Raw genomic sequence first — 19,750 nt, 5'->3', positions numbered from 1 at the left:
GCAGGTACAGAACCCAGCTACAGGATCTTCATACTGAAGGCAGGTACAGAACCCAACTACAGGAACCACATACTGAAGGCAGGTACAGAACCCAGCTACAGGAACCACATACTGAAGTCAGGTACAGAACCCAGCTACAGGAACCACATACAGAAGTCAGGTACAGAACCCAACTACAGGAACCACATACTGAAGGCAGGTACAGAACCCAGCTACAGAAACCCAGATACAGTAATTAGCTTAAAGGAACTAATTATGTTACTGTCTGGAAGGGTGAGTTGCTGCAGCCAGATGTGGGAACCAGGTCGAGGTGCAGACACTATTCTCAGGAGCTCAAACAAGGCTTTCAGGTACCAATTCCAACAAAGTAAAAAGCGATATAAGCCTGACAAAGGCAAACTGAATGAAAGAAGAAAAGTAGCTCTGCATTTCAGCATCATGCAATCATTAAAATGTTAGAAATGAAAGTTGCGCACAAAATGGTTGTAGCCCTGTCGGATTTAGCCTTGCCTTGCCAGCGTGTATCAGCCAGCTGGGACAGACTGTCATATTACCTTCTAGCAGTGCTCTCCACAAGGTGTTCTTTCAGTAAAATTCAAAATATGCAGTCACTGTAATAGGATGTGACTTCATAATATTTTATTATTCATTTTAAGGTTTGTTCAATTGACATTATAATAATAAAGTCCAGGAGGCTCTCTGCAGATGCCCTTTATTAGCTCATCACCGATATCAGCTTAGACAGTTCCATTTGGTCCCACCACACAAACAAAACATTTCCTGTCTCCACCGCACAATGCACCACATGTGGCCATAGAGCAGTATTTAACAGGCCATTGATTGATTCACTGAGCAAATGTTACAGAAATATTCTTAAACATACCCTGAGACAAATGATATTAATTTTGTAGCTTGTTCTTTTGGGCTGTAATTTTGGCTTAATGTTTCCACATAAATGGCAAATGCAAACGCAATCCATGGGCTTGCAATTGTTAAACCCTGAAACCTTATTTACTAATTCACTCATATGTAGGTAGTGCTTAAGTGTGTTTAAACACTAATATTTGATGTTTGATGTATGTAAACAGGCAGAAGTCTAAAGTCCAAACCTAGTTCAAATCTGCATAAAACAAGCATATGGTTTGATGACTCATTTTAGCCTTTGGTTTTAATTTCCAACAGGGGTCCCGATTTCCCATGGATGAATTGGCATTCCATCCAGCTGAACCATTGCCTCGCGTCCTGTGCTGCCTGGGACTGGCTCCATGACCCTGTCCGGCATTAGCGGTTGGAAGACGGACGGACGGATGTATATATTCCGCTGTATGTAAACGCTGCAATGATCGTCTTGCGAGAAAACAGCATGTACTCAGGCAGACAGCCTGTAGTCAAGGAGTATTTATCCTGCTCTTCGGTGTAATCTGGTTATTAATGGGCAAAGGCAATCGCTGTGACACAAACGATGAATAAATCACAGCTGTCACAGATGTTATCACTGATACAGTTTATTACTCATGACCATGATGCCATAAATAGACCCATGATGGGAAGAACAGCTGGGCTTTCCCTGGCTTTTCGCTGGTTTTTCTTTGCAGACCGACACCGATGACATTGTGCAGATGACACATAAAAACCCCATGATTATCATTACGTTGATCACTACAGACTTCACACTCACGCCCCTTGCCCAAAGTCACGTATGAAACATTGCTCTTGGGGCAGTAGGCTGGCAGTGCCCTGAGTTCAGAAGCTCAGACAATCTCTGCTGATATTGTACACACTATGGCCCTGCCAAGAGTCAAAGGGATCTGTACATCACCCGTGAGAGCCCCTGCCTGCAACAAACAACGAGTGGCCTTACAGTCCTCTGTACTCTATCCTGAATGGGGACGGGATCACGTGTCCTTCAGGGATGTCCCACATCCTTCTAACCTCACGCAACTCATCAAAAGCTCCCATACTAAGGAGAATATAGTCACAGCATCACTGCAGGGAGCGTAAAGTTCGCTGAGAATAAGGGAGAACTTACTTAACTGTTCCAGCCACGACAATCACTCAGCACTTACGTCACTGTTCCCAACTGATCGGAATTCCGCTCCAGTGATGAAGCACCTTCTGTACTCGGCCACAGGTTTCCAAACAGACAGGTCTAACAAAGCGGCCACATTATCCTTAACTAATTTCCCACATTGCTACACACTGCTGATTTAAAAATATTTTCAATAGCCCCAAGGCAAGGTTACTGCTATTTTACTTACTTATCAGTGAACGTTTTTACTACATTAAAGTCAACGTTACATCAGCTTCAATCTACCGTATATTTAAAACTAAATGCTATAGACAACTGTACCAAACACCATATTAATTACCATGCAGACTACTGTACCATACCCTAGACAGTTAGATTACTATACATACAAACTCCCAGATTGTATAACTACTAAAACATACCTGGAATGACTGTTCAACTACTATACAGACTATTGTGTATATACTGTATATACAGTGTTTCTCAAACCAGCCCTTGTGGACCATCAGACAGGTCATATTTTTCCCCAGTTAGAAGCAGAAAATGCAGCCATTTTAGAAAAACTGCTACAGTCTGTTCAGTCCCATACTGTCTGAGCACTATACTGAGAAGCGTATCCGCCTGATTGAGGTTATTCTCGTCTTAGGTTGTATATTGACAAGAATCTTCCGGAACCATCTGTCAGACACAGGCCAGGCCTGTAGGGATCACCCACAAAGGCTGAAAGTGCTCCAGAATTGCATTTGGGTGCTCATAAGGCAAACTGCTGAGTCGTCATACTACCCGGAATGAAAGGCCGAGCCAACGGCTTCGACAGGCAGAGGACAGAGGGCTGCTGCCGTGTTCCTCCACAGATGATGGGGAGGGATCCCTGTGCTGCAATGTGATAGCTATTCCTGGCCCCTCACTTTATAGGGTTCACCTTTGCCACACTGGCTGCCCAAATGTAGTGATTGGCTGCCATTACCATGCTAATTAAACTTACCATTGTACTCTTTACTGAATTTTAGTAGTTGGTATTTAATGGTGCGGTTAAATTAAATCAAAGATAAGTATCACACTCAACCCAGTGACCCTGTGCAGGATAAGAGGCTTGATGATGGATGGATGGATTCCACACTCAAGGGTAAAATAGAATTTTCCTTCATGGACTCATTTTTTTGTAGTGTGCTTGGTTGCAAGATGCAAATGCAATGGCAAAGGGTAAAGATTAGGGCATGGAAGTAGGACGTGGACGTGGTGTTAATGCATCTGCTGCCACTGTTGAGAAGTGCTCTTCATTCTCCCGCACATCGCACAGATCTTACCTGCGACTTCGGAGGCTGGCAGTGACTGACCTGAGGGTAGTTCCATGGACTCTATGGACACTATGTGCTTGCATGGAATGTGGATCTTCAATGACAGGGGTGTCAATCTGCAGTGCCGGGGGGGCGGCCAAAGCCCTACAGATTTTTGGGTTTCCCCTCATTTAACACACCTGATTCAACTTCTTGTACTAATTACCACACAGATCTTGAGCTGCTTTGTGGGGTAACAGGGAAAGAGCTAAGCTACACAGGACTCCGGCCCCCCAGGACGCCCCTGTTTAATGAGATACTGAGAACCAGTGCCGATTGTAGGATGCTATAAAGGTAGGGGCAAAAGGGGGGCTATGATTTATACAGAGGGATCGACCTTATCATTAGCTAATGATATGATTTGAATTTACGGATGATGGGGTGGGGGCACTCCGGGGGCCAATCAGCTTTCAGCTGGGGACACTACCCCTGTATACACCCTGGCTGAGAACCGGCAGCTGATATACGACCACATTATAAAATATATGAGGATCATGGAGCTGAATGGTGTCCCTGTTCTGGTCACACACACAGTGAAAAAGTTCACAGTACATATTAATACCGTAAGCTTTCTGTGCAAGTGTCCGGAAATATTAACATATACATTTTTATCTGTACTTTCTCTCAAAAAAATGAGTGGTGTTAGTGTTGAGGAAAGAAAACAAGAACAACACACATTTAATGAGTGTGGGAAGTTAGTAGATTCTGTGTGTTCTGTTATAACTGATATTGTTTTTAGCTACATAAATAAAACAGCTTGTCCCCTAAAATATAAAATGGTGCGGAATTAAAGATGTTAAGCTTAAGAAAAACACTGGCAGTATAATCCTAGTCCTTCTGACAGTACGACACCTACACACTCAGAAAAAGAGGTACCAGTTTGTACCTTTGCTTTTCACTGGCACTGTACCTTGCAGTTCTGTACCTTTACAAACAACATTAATGCAGCCCCAATGGTGGAAAAATGTTCCCCATAGTCCATTTCTGTAGCTTAAACGGTGCAAATACCTACAGCTCGGGTAGAACTGGCAGACCATTGAGGGCACTGCACCAGTGATGTATAAAAATATACATGACAAAAGATGCTTTGAGGAAAAAAAAACCCAAAAAAACAAATGACAGAGATACAGTGTTTATTTTTCTTAAAGCACAAAACCTGAAAGGAAAGAATTTAAGCTAGAGTATGATAACTGACTCTGAAGGTCAGGCTGTAGGGATAAAGCCGCCATTCAGACTCCACTGGCCTCCGCCACCCGTCACGGTGCTCAGCGCCGGCAGCGTCCCGAATGCTTGGCTGTCACGTCGGTAAGGGGTGCATCTCTGTTACAGTCGGGGCTTCGCCCTCCACTAACACCCCAGTGCAAAAACCAAAACCTCCGTACCCTCCTAACCATTAATTCTTCATCTTGGTACATTTAAGAAGTAAACGGATTTTAAAGGTGCATTGTGCAAATGTGACGGGTTGCCGGCCGAGTGACAGGAGACCAGCAAAAGAGGCCACGTTTCTTTCGCTCCAATTTCCATTTTATATCTTGCGTCGACGAAAAATACAGCATGGTCATTCCTGGTTTCCACACGGTTGGGACTCGCCTACTGATGAGGCGAACACTAAAGGTCTAACAAGCTCGTCCTTGGGCAGCTACAATGGGAGCTCCGTCCCCGAGAATAAGCTCAGTGCTCCGGATGCGGATCACGTCCGCACGCTCCGTGCACTCAAAGGCTCCCACCGTCGCCAGGAAAGGGATGCAAGGGGGCAAAGAGAAACAGCCCCCTTTTTTCCAACTTAAAGCACGCGATTTCGGGAAATGGCGCTCGCCTTACGTCATGCCGCACCGATACCAAGAAGCATCTGGTGAAGTCCTGCACTGAAGAGCAGAGCTTGTAGGGACGTCAGATTCTTATCGACCCCCGTTCATGGATCATGTGACTTCTGTGTGCATCGTGTCAGGAACAATAAAGGAGCAACACATTACAAAAGCAATTAGCCTTTTTTAATCTTACATTGCATTGAAAATTTACATAATAGATTCATACATTTTACAAATTTTTTTTTAATAAAAATATATTTCTTTACAAAAAAGATTTTGTTGTTTTCATTTTTTTATATTTATTCTGAATGCATTAACATAGGAGGAGTACCCAGCTGTACTGCAAATAGCCTTCCACATTGATTGAAAGTGTTCATTCCGAAATGGCAGGGATTTTATTGCAGTCATTTATAGGAAAAGCTAAGTGGGGGGTGGGGGGAGGGGTGGCAAGGGAATTAGCTTTAAACACACAATATCAGGTTTCTGGGGTGGAAAGCGGTTGAGTAACAAAATATTTTAAATATGAAGCCCATGAGTGAGGCAATGAGGCAAAATGAATTATGGGATGTCAGAAGTTGATAGAGCAGCACCCTAAGGTCAAAATGGTTTTGATAGGCACAGTGTAAGAATGGGAAAGATACATATCTATCAAAACAACATTATGGCAACTGGGAATGTTTGACAGACTGCAACACCAAAAATAATAATGGGAAAAAAAGACTGATTTTTTTTTTCTTTTTAATGAACATACTTGCAATGAAAGATTGATTTAATTGATTTTAGATTGATTGATGTGTATATTAATACTGGTATATGGCAGAATAATGGAAAATTGTAGTCAGATCTCATGATTCTCAGGTTTCTATCCAGTAAATAAAAACAGGATTTTTCTTACAATGAATCATCTTTTAAAGGCCCACCGTTTAATCCAGAAGAGACAGACCACTGTAGTCTTGTGCACGTCTTGGTTTATCTTCACTCCAAGTATCTGAGGACCACTTTAAACAAGATTAAGCGTTTTAACTGTTTCTCCCCCTTACCTCCCTTGGTAATCTGTTTTTCAGTCTGAAATTGCAATTATCTCTCATGTGACCTGCTACTGTTACATTTTTTATGTGTTTGTGTATCCAGTAGCAATTTTAGCAGAAATTATTCCGATAACAAAAATAGTTTGCTGTGATAAAAAAATGAGAAATGCAGTGTTTCTCCCAAGGAAAAAAAACATTTTCCTTTCCTGTGGGAAATCTATAATCTTATGCCATTTCACTTCCGAGACCCGCAATGAGTATTTTACAAGGCACTGTAAAATATAACACGTCTCAATGCTGGGCTAGTTTCCTAGCCAACACAAACGCGAACTCCTGGCTGGAAACAGCCGCAAGTCATCAGTTAGTGTGACTTCGCCTTTGGTTGGATCCTTCTGCAGGTGGCATTGATTTATCTTTTCTCCTGCCGGAAATGTTCCCTATGTTGTGCAAGTCTGTTGACTGGAAATTGAGGTACCAAAACTACAAGGTTACACTTTGACAATTATCTTTGCACAAATGTAAACATTTTCTTTTAATCAAGCTTGGTTATAAATAATTTGCTGGTAAAAAAAGGAACGAAGGAATCTCTGCGAAAAGCTAATTTAATTATCTTTTTTTTTTTTTTTTTTTTTTTTTTACGAGAGATAAATTCTTAAGAAAAATGTAACCTAATTGGAGAATCAATCAATCAAACCAATTCAATCAACCACTGGAAATGGTGCCCCAAGTCTCAGTGGGCAATTAGATTTACAGCAACGAGGCGGAATAAACTACGTTTATTCACTGACCATTTTATATGGACAAATGCTTCTTCCTCCATAGAAAAGACAAGGTTAGAGGCTTCTCAGTTATATACTTCTCAGTTACATAAATGCTCATTGTCAGTCCTCCCACAATAACAAATCAACCCCGTCCTTCATCCATCAACCAATCAGCCTTTCCTCTGCTCAGTTTCAGACCTCCCACAATGGCCAATCAACCCTGTCCTTCATCGATCAACCAATCAGGCCCTTACAATTCTTGTGTATAAAATTCACTGGATGATGTTGTTGCCATGTGATATGTGCATGTGCATGCCTGTTTTGTCATGATGGGTGTATTTTTACATATAAATCAGAGCTGACTATTCGATGTGTGTGTGGATGTTTCAAAAAGTGATACCAGCTCCAGAATATTTAAATAACAGAATCAGCTATATAATACTTAGATGTGGTGGCTGGACACAGACTGGATGACCCAAATAGCTACGCATCACAGCTATGCTCAAACGTGTCCTACAGTATCATTTAGTGCACACGACAACACTATAATTCCAGCTAGCTGCAAAGGTTCTCCTTTTTGAAATGACCATTTCCGCAGATTTAAGATCCAAAATACCAATATATGTCCACAGTGTTGGAAGAGATGTAACAATAGAAATATAGAGGATTTTGAGCAAATACAAATATGAAAATATTTCATTTTGCGCCAATGGGATACGACACACTTCAAACATACTCCAGACGTTAGTTTGCCCATTTTTACACCTTTTACACTGGAAAGGAATCACCCCACACACTGAATTTACTCAAAGTGAAGTAACTCCCTAATGTGCAAACGTAAAGCAAGCAGTTTGTCAGCTACGATGGAAAATGGTAAAATTCCCAAAAGAAAAAAAAAACAGGAAGCTTACCGTAACATAATTTTGTGCATCGCTTTGTGTGATCGGCATATCTGAAATATCTTTTTATAAACTCTCGATATAGCCTCTTTGCCTGGGCCGATCCCATGTGGTAATAATATATAACACAAAAATATACGTGGTGAACGCTCCTCATATATATGCAATAAGATTTACAGGATCCTTTTACTTTGAAAAAGACCAAATCAATTGTGAGTAAGCACTCGCAGAGTGCACATAAGGTAGCTTAGGAACTCTCCACACCGGCGGTGAAGACAGGTCGTCGTTGTTTTGTTTCGTTTCGTTTTTTTTTTTTGTCGTCCTCAGTCTTCTAAAAGATGATGTCGGACTCAGAATCCTCAGGACGCACATGAGCCATTGGTTCCTGAAAAGTGTGCTTTAAATATCAGTGGACGTGCGCCTGCCGGACCTCCCGGGTTCATGATATCCAGTTATGCAAAGCGTTTTAAAAATGGTGTCGTCTCCGCGCCCCCCCCGGCGTCATTATACCATTGTGCAGACTGTGTTCAGGTTGGGGTCGAATCGGACCGCCTTCCCTTCCGCCGACTTGGCGTTGGTGTTGTACATGGGGTTCTCGAAGGCCGCCTGGCCGTTGTTGTTCTCGTGAACTGAGCAGCCTGTGTACTGGGTTTTAGGTGTGGTCCTGGAAGGGAGGACAGAGAGAGAGTCAGGGATGCTGCTGGGCCGACCCCGGCTCTCAGAGTAAGGCCACCCAATGCAGAGCACCTGATGCGCTTACCGCTGTTTGTAGAGATAAAATCCGAAGCCTGCGAAGATGAGAGCAAAGAAAGGCACGAGGATCGCTATGGCCACCGAGCTGCTGTTCGTACCGTGGGGGGGCGTTGACGAATTATTACTCTCGGACATGTTCAGACCTGCAGAAACAACAGCGTGACAGCAGAGATGAGCACTTAATAAATAATCGTCAAGATAGGAGGGGCACAGCATGCTATTTTGTTTTCAGCTGAGCTGCTTAGCTATAAAATGCGATTTCATATATTTTGGTACTGCGGCGATGCGGTCAATAGCCCCCTTAGTGCTGCATTTAAAAGGTGAGCATTAGCAATATTTAAAAAACAACCTGACTAATTTCTCTGCGATCTTGGAGAAATCAGATGAGGGGCTGAGTCACTGTGGATTCAACATATAGCTCATAGAACAGAAATGTTCCGTGGGAAATGATGAGGGAGAACAATGACATAATGGCGAGGTAGATATATTCATATCAGTTAGATGAGTCTGAATTACACAGTTGCTGCCAGCATATTACTGCACTAACTGCACTACGCTGGAAGCAAAATAGTAGATCCTCCCGTCATTTTGAACTTAAACGTAACCAGGTCTGGGAGTGTGAGGGACTCTTCTAGAAAAATCTGCAACATGTTGGCATGAACCTAAAGGGACTTAAAGGTGAACCTGTTGAATGAGAACAGTGCATCATCCAAATGGCACTGTCTACCGAAGGGGAGGATGTCTGAGATGCAATTATGCGAGGAGTGTCACTGTTTACTCCGGCTGACCAAAGGAGCTAGGGAGGACCAAACAGACCACTGAGACTGGCCCAGGCTCAGCCCCAATATCCTAACAAAGGGGGAGGGGGGGGGGAATAAAACCTAGCCAGATGGAAGCAGCAGTTTGGATAAACTGTAAAAAGTTTCTGAGTATACATGTGATACGTCAAACTGGGGGGGGGGGGGGGGGTTAGGGGTGGTCTCAGCATCTCATTAACATGTCCAAAGAGTCGGTGATCGTTTACCTAGTCTCTGCAGCCCGAACTGGCCGTAATCTTTACCCTGTATGAAGCCTTGAAAGACATACGTGGCACCGTCTGGTTCTGCGGAAACCTGGTAACATGGAGATGTTACTTAGTGAAGGTCCACACATTTTCCTGACATCCTCCATGAACGTGGCACTAGCTGCGTCCGCAGGCCGGCTGCAAACGGAATCTCTGCACGTCTGAGTACAAATCGATGTGTCACGTCATGTTTTTAAAGCCCGGCCATCTTTGGGAATAATAACACCCATTATGTAGCAGGCGAAATTCTGCCAGGTGGCGGCAAAATAATGCGGAGTCACCGCGGGCATCACAGGACGTCAGGCTAACGAACAGCTACAGAAAGCGAGCAGTATCCCGGCAAACGGCGGCGCTGGGTACTTACAAACCCATCCATGGCCCAGTCCTCCTCTTTCATTTTGCTCAGCGAGGTGTGAGTAGATGCCTTCACGTGGTACATGAGCAGCATCAGACGTGCTTCTTGACTTTTGTATACGCCTGCATTTCAGAGGGAGAAGGACGGCACATGTAGAGCTTATTACGACTTTTCAGACTAGAGTAACAGCCGGCCTGCCCTCCACCCGCCCCCAGGACCTAAAACATATAACAGAAACACAGATATATCAGGCCTGGCCTAATTTGTGAAGCAAAGCCTTTTTTTGGTTCAAATCACCCCTCTTGTGAGAGAATTGCTTAATGAGTCGATACAAACAGACGTATAAAAACACAAAGCACCACCAAGCAAACAAACATCGCCTCTGAGTTTGCGGTTCTGTCTGCCAACTCCGGGGCAGCTTTGCAAAATAATTGGATGGACTTCATTCGGAATTGTATCTGATTATTCTAAATGGTCAGAAGTCCATTTAAACGGGAGAGACAAATTAGCCGGGTGTGAACCGTGTTCCAGTCACACCACTCACTGCTGTCACATATGGACTGGGATGACGATGGGAAATTTGGGAGCCACTCACCTGCTATCAGGATCCCTCACGAATGAGAAATTGTTTATTTTTTGAATGACATTGCATTTATTCGAGCGCTAACAAGGGTAACTGCTGGAAAAATTAACAGAATTCACTGCTACATGCATAAACGGAACATCCATCCATCCATCCATCCAAATTCATCTAAATAAATTCTTTTTTAGCTTGTTGGGGCAAAGCTGAAGCCTTGTTATTCTCTCACTCTCTGCTGTGACTAACAGTTTTCATACATGCATGTGTCTGCATGCATAACCCTGCTTGTGTGACTAACAGTCTTCTTGCGTGTGCGTGCATAACCCTGCATTGCCTGTCCACGTTCAGGTCCCCACTAATGTAACTCTCCACCTGCCGCGGTCGTCACGGCGGGTCTTTTAAGTCGGCTAATCTCGGTTGCTGTGAGGGCTGCCCTTTCACTAAGGGCGTGCGGCCGCCTCCTCGCTCTCTGCAGTACCAGCGGGCTCCGACTGCTTCCCTGAGTGCCTCAGATAGCAGATCCATCTTGTTTCAGTTCCTGGCCAGAAGCGGCGGCCCCAGTAAACATGTCTATTTTATCTATTTACTGGCACGTCCTTTGGCAGACTCTCAAATCAAATTATACAAAAACGCGCAACACTGAGGCACGTTTCACAGAGAGGACCGTACGGCGAGGCCAGACCTGATTCCTCTGGAGATCCCCTGTACTCAGTGTCTCTCTAATTCGGCCAATTATGTCCAGACCATGCAAAAATATGTTGAGGCATGCGGTAAGCAAACGACACAGTGGACTCTCCTGGCACCGGCGGGTGACCTCCTCCATCAGCACTCAGCCGGTCCTACCTGAGAGCAGGAGCTCCGCGTTGCGGTTGACCAGTGTGGCGTTGACCCTCCCTGTGGTCCTGTTAAAGCTTGTGATCATCAAGGACATGGGCAGCTTCCTTCCCTTGTAGTTGTAGGAGCCTTTCCAGATGTAGTTGGGGGCAAAGACATCGTCAGGAACTGTAACGCAAGGCACAAAATATTCGGGATGAGCGATGCACCAGCTCCGCAAAAGCGAGACCTGAATTTCTAAGCTGATGAATGTTAAACAAGTATCCCGATGTATGAAGGTCAGAGAAACTGTAGCGGGATTATCTACCAGGCTCCAGATGGCTGTACAGAAGTGTTTCTCTGTCTCCTCGCTTCACCATCAAGCTCACGGCAAAATTCTTACCTCTCATTAAGTCTATATTACTCTGGAGGCCTTTTGAAGCACATTAAGGCCACTTTCTTAAGTGCTGCATGGTGACAAGGCAAAATAAAACTGCCGTCTCGCTTTTCTCAAGTTGTTGGTACTGAGGACGCTTCCCCCCACCCATCCCTCAACCTCCCTTTGCTCTATCTTTTCGAGTTTGTACTGTAAAACCAGGGCTTGACAACTGCTAGCGACAGCAGAGAAAATAAAGCTTACCGTACAGTTTTGGGCTGGGCGTTCCCGCCACAGGTTTAAGGGCTTTTTCCGACAATTTTGAGCCAGCTTAAAAATAAACAAACAGACACGCTGTAAGCATTACACATTAGACACTCTCCATAAACTTCGTACTGGTGCTTGGCATTAAGGCACAATAAAACAGACCGAGCTTTTTCCTTTCTGGAAGACGCCGTCCATGACCCCTGTACGATACGGTTATGAAAGCCTTGTTCTACAAGACAAATGGCCACATTCTGCAGGTACGCTCCACGGTTTGAAGACTTCCCGCGCCGTCTTAACGCCCCCGAAATTCTCCCCAGCGACCGCATCTGCTTTTCCCGGTAATTACCACGCAGCCTGAGGTATGCAGCTGTGCAGCTTGGTATCCACGGTGTACCCATTAACTGTGAACCCCGGACCGTATCTATTTGGGCTGACACCGTACCATTGCTTCTCTCCTAGCAACCTTATGAAACCAGGCTGCCTCGCACGCACAGAGCCGCGCCGACCCCAAATGCATCTGAAAGATGGAGAACCGGCTTTTCAGACAGCTGAACTGGTGTTACGCAGCTACCGGTAAGAATGCTAGCAAATATGAGTTGCAGTATCTAGATGCCGCTAATATTTATAGCCAGCGATGCTAACCAGTTCTCCTGTCTAAAGCAAGGATGTGCGCTAACATGCTAACGCGATTTGCGGCCAGTTATGCGGAAGTGCTCTGCCGTCGCCGAGGTTGCTGCAAACCCACCTCGGCACACCGGCATCTTCCCAGTCCAGGTCCCGTCGGACTTGCAGACCCGGTGCTCAGAGCCACCCGCCAGGAAGAAGCCAGGCTGGCAGCTGTAGAGGAGGGTGTACCCATAGCTGGGCAGGTCCATGCCCACCACGTTGATGTTGGGAGGGCTTTCCGGCTGCTTGCAGGAGTGGGCTGTGGGCAGGCGGTGGGGGTGGGGGGGGGGGGTGGCAGGGCAGACCGTTATAAAGAGCCGTGAAGTCAGGCCTCTCTCAAAGCCGAGAAACACAGAGACCCTTGAAAGTCACATGAAAGGGGACACTACACAGTCTCTGTGCTGTATATGTGGAACCCAAGGGGACTCAAAGCAGCTTTGACTAGACCCACCCACCCTCAAGCAATCAATACATCCTCACTGTGCCTCTGCGAAACAGCTACCGTCAGGCCAAGATCCTGCTCTCACTGCACTTTGACGGAATGGGCTCTCCTTACATCCATTCCAGAGGTAGTCTTCATGCTGAATGCTTTCCGTGGATCCGTGCAATAGGCAATATGTCATATCATATAGCCAACTGAGTGCTGCGGCGGCAGTGCCTTGTTAAATAGCAAGATTTTATCCACTTTGATGTTAAATTTGCACCTGAATGTGCCATTTCAGGAAAAGTTAGAAAATGCCAAGGGGGGTAGCTTCTCGGGGGTAGGGGGTGTTTAATGGATCTGACATTAAGCTGTTGATAATGGTCAGTTACCGCCCACCACTGTTTCTGGTAAAAGACAGGAAAGATCGGTGCTGTGCTGTAGCGCCCCCATACTGTGCTGACTGGAAATGCAGCCGGCGTAATAAACTAAATATGAGTTTTATTCGGATAGTCGGAGCAAGCGAGGCCTGTTGTCCATGAGACCAGCACAGGGCCACCCTATCATAGTCAGTCTGTTCACATACGTCAGAGGGCACATTTGTTCAGGCTGCCTGTTCTGGGAAAGCTGCTGTGGGGGGCCCGTGGGGCAGTGGAGCGGTCGGGTGGAACAGGGAGCCTGTCTGTGTGGAGATAAGGTCTGACCGCTGGGCCAGGAGGGGCCGGCCAGCTGGGACGCTGCTCAGTTCCTGGATCACAAAGGATGTGTGGTACTTCTGGAATGATCATTCTTAGTTCTGGAATACATTTCGAACACACATCCCTCTGCAGCTTAGTTTGGCGCCGATTATTCTGCCTGTTCCATTTTTGCTCCAGTTTGGTTCGGTGTCAAAGCAATACAAATACATTTAGCATGCCTGGTGCAGGCTCCTGGTGCCATGAGTGTGGGCGTACCGATTTGGAAAACCCAACGGAACCGGCTCACCCACGGCCAGTCCGTTTCTCCCAGACGGGCTGAGTGCGATAGAGGGAGACTCACGGATGCACTCGGGCTGCGTCCCGCTCCAGGTGAGGTCCGCTTGGCACAGCCGGGTGGTGGATCCCTGGAGAAGGTATCCGGATTGGCACTGGAACTGCACCACGCTGCCCACCTGCGGCGGAGGAGAGAAGGCAGCCCCGTGTTGGACACATGTCTTCCCCAAAAACATTTCCATTAATGTGCCGTCATCTGTATAATCAGCCGATGTGTGTATGCTGCTTAGCTGAAAAACAGTACTGTCAATACACAGCACTGCTTCTCGGATGCCATCTTCCTTACGTTCCCTTCTGTGTTCCTAACACTACTCACATTCTGGCCAGGAGCAGATGGTTTCCTCGTTTAACTTTGTACCAGATAATAACAGCAACATTTTCAGAAGCTTACATGTAATATACTGACACACTCTACTAAATTACACTGACTCTGAAAATACCAGTTCAAACCAGTAAAGCTTATTAACTGCTCTCAACTTGTGCTTTACTCACCTTCAGACTTATAATTGGTCTCTGCTGATTACAGTGCAGTCTGTTACTCACCAGTGTATCTACTGGGATCCCATTACCAGCAAAGACTAACGTAAACCAGTAGAGCAGTTCAGCGGGGGTAATAAAAAAATAAAAAAATAAAAACACTCGGAGCTGATCTTCCAGAATCTCCAGGAGGGAGGATCTCACTGCCTTCCCGCAGATTCCACTGTGACGCAACAAGCTAAAAGATTTATTTGCAGAGCTTGAGGCACACACACACACACAGGGACATTAACCGTATTCATCCCCTTCATTGCTCTATACCGTCTTAGTCGATTGCATGGCCCGCAGCACTCAGAAACGCTCAGTATATCGTACCTACAAGGACGCTCGTTTGATAGCCCGTCACAGAACAGGACGGATGGAATGGCAAGACGTCACAGAATAACAGTGCTGTCGCACGTTAATTGATTAATACATTCCTCTCACAATGAAGCGGGCTGACAAGTAATAGGACACAGGGTTTATCTGCGGGACGTGGCCTCTCCCTTGCTGTTCTTCAATATCATTAGACCACTGTGGAACAGCCAGTCCTTCCTCCGCTACTTCGGCTGAGACAAGTGATTTATGTGCCAGAAGAGGTTGATATTTTACCGTTATCCTGGGTACACTCGACACAACCGTGACTGCTGGCCTTATAAGAACGCTGAGATCGACTATGGTGCAGACACCTATAGGTGGTGGCTAATTCAGCTAGCATCTTTTTGACGCTGATGTCTGTCTTGGGTTGGAGAGGTCTCATGGTGCCATGTCTCAAACTGGGTGCTGGTTGGGAATGAGACCCATGTTGCAGTCTTTTGGGACACACCCCCAAAGCCAGACTACAGGAATGGCATTCTAAGTGAGTCACCTGACCAGTGCCTACCAATCAGGCATGGGCAATACCACTGATTTTCTTTTCGATCAGATATTAAGTAATATCAAGGTTGGGGGGGACGGGGGGCTGGTCCATCTTTCCTGAGATGCCCCCCCCCCCCCCCCAGTGTCTAGGCCCCTGAAAGTCGTTATGACTATACAGTCTATCACTTAATCCTCCACACCTCTTAGGAAGTGACAAGCTGAACTGCACAGCTGACAGAGGCGAGATGAAACCACCTGCCAATCACCGCTCTCCATATATCACTGCCTCTCTCCACCTCGTCGCCCAAGGGCACGCCTCGGCCATCGCTCTCAGGAAGCTTGCGTAGCCGCTCGGACCATACCTTGAAGCCGGAGGTCCTGTTCAGGGATCCGTAGCGAGGTGTGCCTGGGTTCTCACACGTGGTGCGGGTTGGTTCTTGGGAAACAAAACAAAAAAGCAACGAAGAAAGAGATTAATGATTTCCTGCTTTATTTTCACTGCATGGTCGAACATGGATCATATAGTAATGATGCACTGAGGTAATCTGGAGGCTTTTCCCGGGAGGGGGTTACGAAGGCCCTACCTTATGCAGCCACCCCACCCTAGCCCAGTAGGTGGCAGTGTTATGGTGGGGAGGCTGCCTGGTGCCCCTTATTGGCATGTGAAGCACATACTCCGGCATGCCACGCTAGTCTAGGTTCGATATAATGCCATAACTTAAGACACCGCCGGGCGCTTTTGTCAGCCCTGCTGTGCTGAGGCAGCACAGGAGAGTCACGTGTCGATCACCCTAAATGCCCATCGATCTCCGGGGGAACGCCGTTATCTCCTGAGACTGACAGCGCGTTCCTGTGTGGATATGGGAAACAGACCGAACCCTCACGCACACGCGCACACGCATCCCATTCAACGTAACTCAACAGGACGTAAAGCACTTTCTACGAGGAAACATCGTGTCCAGGTGTCCATGTCCGCTATTTCACAGTGAAATGGCTAGGCTGTCAGGAGAAAAGGATTTTCCTCTGTGTAACCGGAGAGAGTCTCGCTCGGTCCGGGGCATAATCAGCATAAGCTAAGCTAAGCTGAAAGCGGGCTGGTCAGGACGGCGTCAGGCCCGCGCTGAGCCGTGACTCTGTGTGTGTGTGTGTGTTCAGGACCCGGGCGTACAGGCAGGGCGAGCCTGCGACGCTTTGTGAGACGAGCTAGACTTCCGCGCAGCTGGCTTGCGGCCCATCACCGCGGTAACAGCGGGAGCACTTCCGAGTCGCAGCGCCTGTTGCCGTGGGGACGGTCCAGACTATGATAGAAGACTTGCTCAGCTCATGAGCAGTACAGTACTGGTCATGCACCTGACACGAGAGAATTGAGAGTGGCACAGCAGCCCAGCGCCTACCAGTGTGTGGGATGAGCCCCGAGTGGCCGAGGCTAACGGGCAAGCAGGACGGCCCTGAGCAGCTGAGCTCAGGAGGCTCATCTTTCTGCCGGTAATCATCCCCAGGAGAACGGACAGGATTTAGGTGTGGAGCAGTGGACATTTAGCCTCTCGCTAACAGGGCCGAGATAAATTAACGTGCCCGGAGCCTCCAAAACAACCGACACTCGTTTGCTCGGACGAACGGCTAAAAAACAGACTGTTTTTATTCGGCACGCTGTCCGTCCTTCTCTCAAACAAACAAACAGGCTCATGGAAAACTTAACGATCGTGACAGATGCTGTTTTTCTTATGCTTATCTTATCTGATGTGCTCTCACGGTTCAGCATTTAATACATAAAGAATCAACACGTAATGAGCAAAGTTACTGTGACCGTATCCCCTTTAATGCCAGACACCGAATCATATTGGAGAGCCTCTGCTTGCTGTCAGTAAGAAAGTGCACCATGGGTGATGAAAGGAAGGAGTTCAGGGTCTATCCATGAAGCATCGGTAAGCCTCTCACATCCGTGCTCTGATTTCCCTCGCGGACCCCCCTCCCTTTTTCTTCAGTCGCCCCTAAAAGGAATTGCTTAGGATCTGCCTGCCCGGTCATTTGAATAATCCAATCAATAATGAAATGCTGGACACATGGACTGAACCTTCATAGAGTACCAAGGCCGGAAGACTGTGCACCTGCGTGGAAATGTCAAAAGTTTTCCGGAATCGAATTTCAGAGAATCCGGCTAACGGGGAGCCCATCTAAGCAAGAGTCCCCAGACTAACAGGACACATGCATCCTATTTGCATGTGCTTGCAAAGGAAGACCTGTATCCGTAGACCTTTTCAGGTTTAGGTTTTGTTCCAGTCACACTCTGTACACCGAACGAGTCTCTGGTTTTTATCTCTCACATTCTGGGCCGCGATGTTCCAGGCAGGGGTGTCCCTCCCACTGCCTGCCCTGACTGCAGATGAGAACTGGGCTGAGCCCTTTTCAGGGGGCCCGGCTAAGAGCACCCGCTAACTCTGCACGGTCCATTGCTGTTCTTGTCTCAGCAACCTTGTAATGGCAACTAATGAGTGCTCACATCTCCCCTCTCACGAGTCGTACTTAGCTTGGCGCCTGATTTCGATTCTGATGCTGAGCACCAAGGTGGCAACACGTGACTTAATTGGAACAAAAGAGAGGTCAAGCTGATTGAAGGGTTTCTGGAACTGGCTGATCATACCTAAAGTGCCATAGTGATCGGATCACCAGGCTCTGAGCTTCCCATTAAACTCAGCTGGCTTCTCCATGAGTATAAATTATAAATGCACTGGGATATCACATGACGCAGGTCACGTGACCAGCTGGACACAGGCAATCATTTCCATGATCTTGGGGTATTAGCAAAAGAGGTGCGGTGAGCCAGAAGCAAACAGGCACGAGGAAAACAGCTGCGGCCATGACCCCGGTGACCTCTGCGGTGATTACAGTACGGCCCCATCCCCTCGGTATCCCTGATGCATCCATTCGGCCGAGACGCACAGAACCTTGTGAAAAATAGCCACTGGCTGTCAGGAGCACATGCTGGAGTGAAGCGAACGTGATGCAATTCGGGGCACAGGGGGGAGAACAAGGGATAGACAGAGCCGGGGAAAAGACTGCAGCGAAGGACAATGTGTCATCCCTCTGCAACACGCCCGTAACAAGCAGGATGCTGCTACGCTGAGGGATGTGACTGACAAACAGCACCTTGGGACTGGGGAAAGTGAAACTGAACTGGAAAGAAGAAAGATAAGCGGGAAGCTCTTCCTAGAGACAGATGTCCTCACCTATGACACACTAGCTTATGCAAACAGAGATGCATATGTTTTAATACCCACACACCATCTGCCATTTCTAAAGCATCAGTTAAATTCAGCAGTCTGCTAAAGCAATTCAATGCCACTGCTTTTGAGAAGGGACCTACATGGCTACAATGTGGTATAATAAAATGCAAAATTCATACAATGTGAAACCAATACAGCTACAGGTATAGCATAATGCAGTGAGGCACTTATACAACTATCTGGCATAGCATAATGCAGTGAGGTACCTATACAGCTATAGGTATATCATAATGCAGTGAGGTACCTATACAGCTATAGGTATATCATAATGCAGTGAGGCACTTATACAGCTATCTGGCATAGCATAATGCAGTGAGGTACCTATACAGCTATAGGTATATCATAACAGTGAGGTACCTATACAGCTATAGGTATATCATAATGCAGTGAGGCACTTATACAGCTATCTGGCATAGCATAATGCAGTGAGGTACCTATACAGCTATAGGTATATCATAATGCAGTGAGGTACCTATACAGCTATAGGTATATCATAATGCAGTGAGGCACTTATACAGCTATCTGGCATAGCATAATGCAGTGAGGTACCTATACAGCTATAGGTATATCATAATGCAGTGAGGTACCTATACAGCTATCTGGCATAGCATAATGCAGTGAGGTACCTATACAGCGTGGCTGGAATCCACTCCAAGTGCCATCAGCCTGGCAGATGCGTGTGGTGGAGCCCACCGGGATGTAGGGGGCGCTGCAGCTGAAGGACACCTCCGACTGGTAGATGAAACTCCGACCTTCTCTCACGCCATGGGCCGGCACGCCTGGGTCCCCGCAAAACTTGGCTGTGGGGAGGACAGGAAAGGCATGGCAGGTAGAGCAGAGCCAGACATACGCGGGGCCATAGCTGCCTGAAAGCGCCCTCATCAGCTGCTCCTGTGGAACTACAC

General features: G+C 46.6%; 1 protein-coding gene across 1 annotated transcript in view; it reads right to left on the bottom strand.

The window, feature by feature from the left end:
* Positions 1-5,458: 5,458 nt before the first annotated feature.
* The window catches only part of csmd3b (CUB and Sushi multiple domains 3b), a 421,904-nt gene continuing 407,612 nt past the window's right edge, over positions 5,459-19,750 (bottom strand). Inside the window, exons 62-72 of the mRNA XM_048993485.1 lie at positions 19,472-19,645; positions 15,924-15,997; positions 14,195-14,306; positions 12,815-12,994; positions 12,067-12,132; positions 11,457-11,615; positions 10,043-10,155; positions 9,640-9,727; positions 8,623-8,758; positions 8,373-8,526; positions 5,459-8,247 (exon numbers count right to left, since the gene is read on the bottom strand). Of these exons, the coding sequence (XP_048849442.1) occupies positions 8,194-8,247; positions 8,373-8,526; positions 8,623-8,758; positions 9,640-9,727; positions 10,043-10,155; positions 11,457-11,615; positions 12,067-12,132; positions 12,815-12,994; positions 14,195-14,306; positions 15,924-15,997; positions 19,472-19,645 (1,310 nt within the window). The 3' untranslated portion in view covers positions 5,459-8,193. The remainder of the gene's footprint in view (positions 8,248-8,372; positions 8,527-8,622; positions 8,759-9,639; positions 9,728-10,042; positions 10,156-11,456; positions 11,616-12,066; positions 12,133-12,814; positions 12,995-14,194; positions 14,307-15,923; positions 15,998-19,471; positions 19,646-19,750) is intronic.

This window comes from Brienomyrus brachyistius, chromosome 23, assembly GCF_023856365.1.
Source record: "Brienomyrus brachyistius isolate T26 chromosome 23, BBRACH_0.4, whole genome shotgun sequence".
Classification (NCBI taxonomy): Eukaryota; Metazoa; Chordata; class Actinopteri; order Osteoglossiformes; family Mormyridae; genus Brienomyrus; species Brienomyrus brachyistius.
This window is presented reverse-complemented; position numbering and strand designations above follow the sequence as displayed.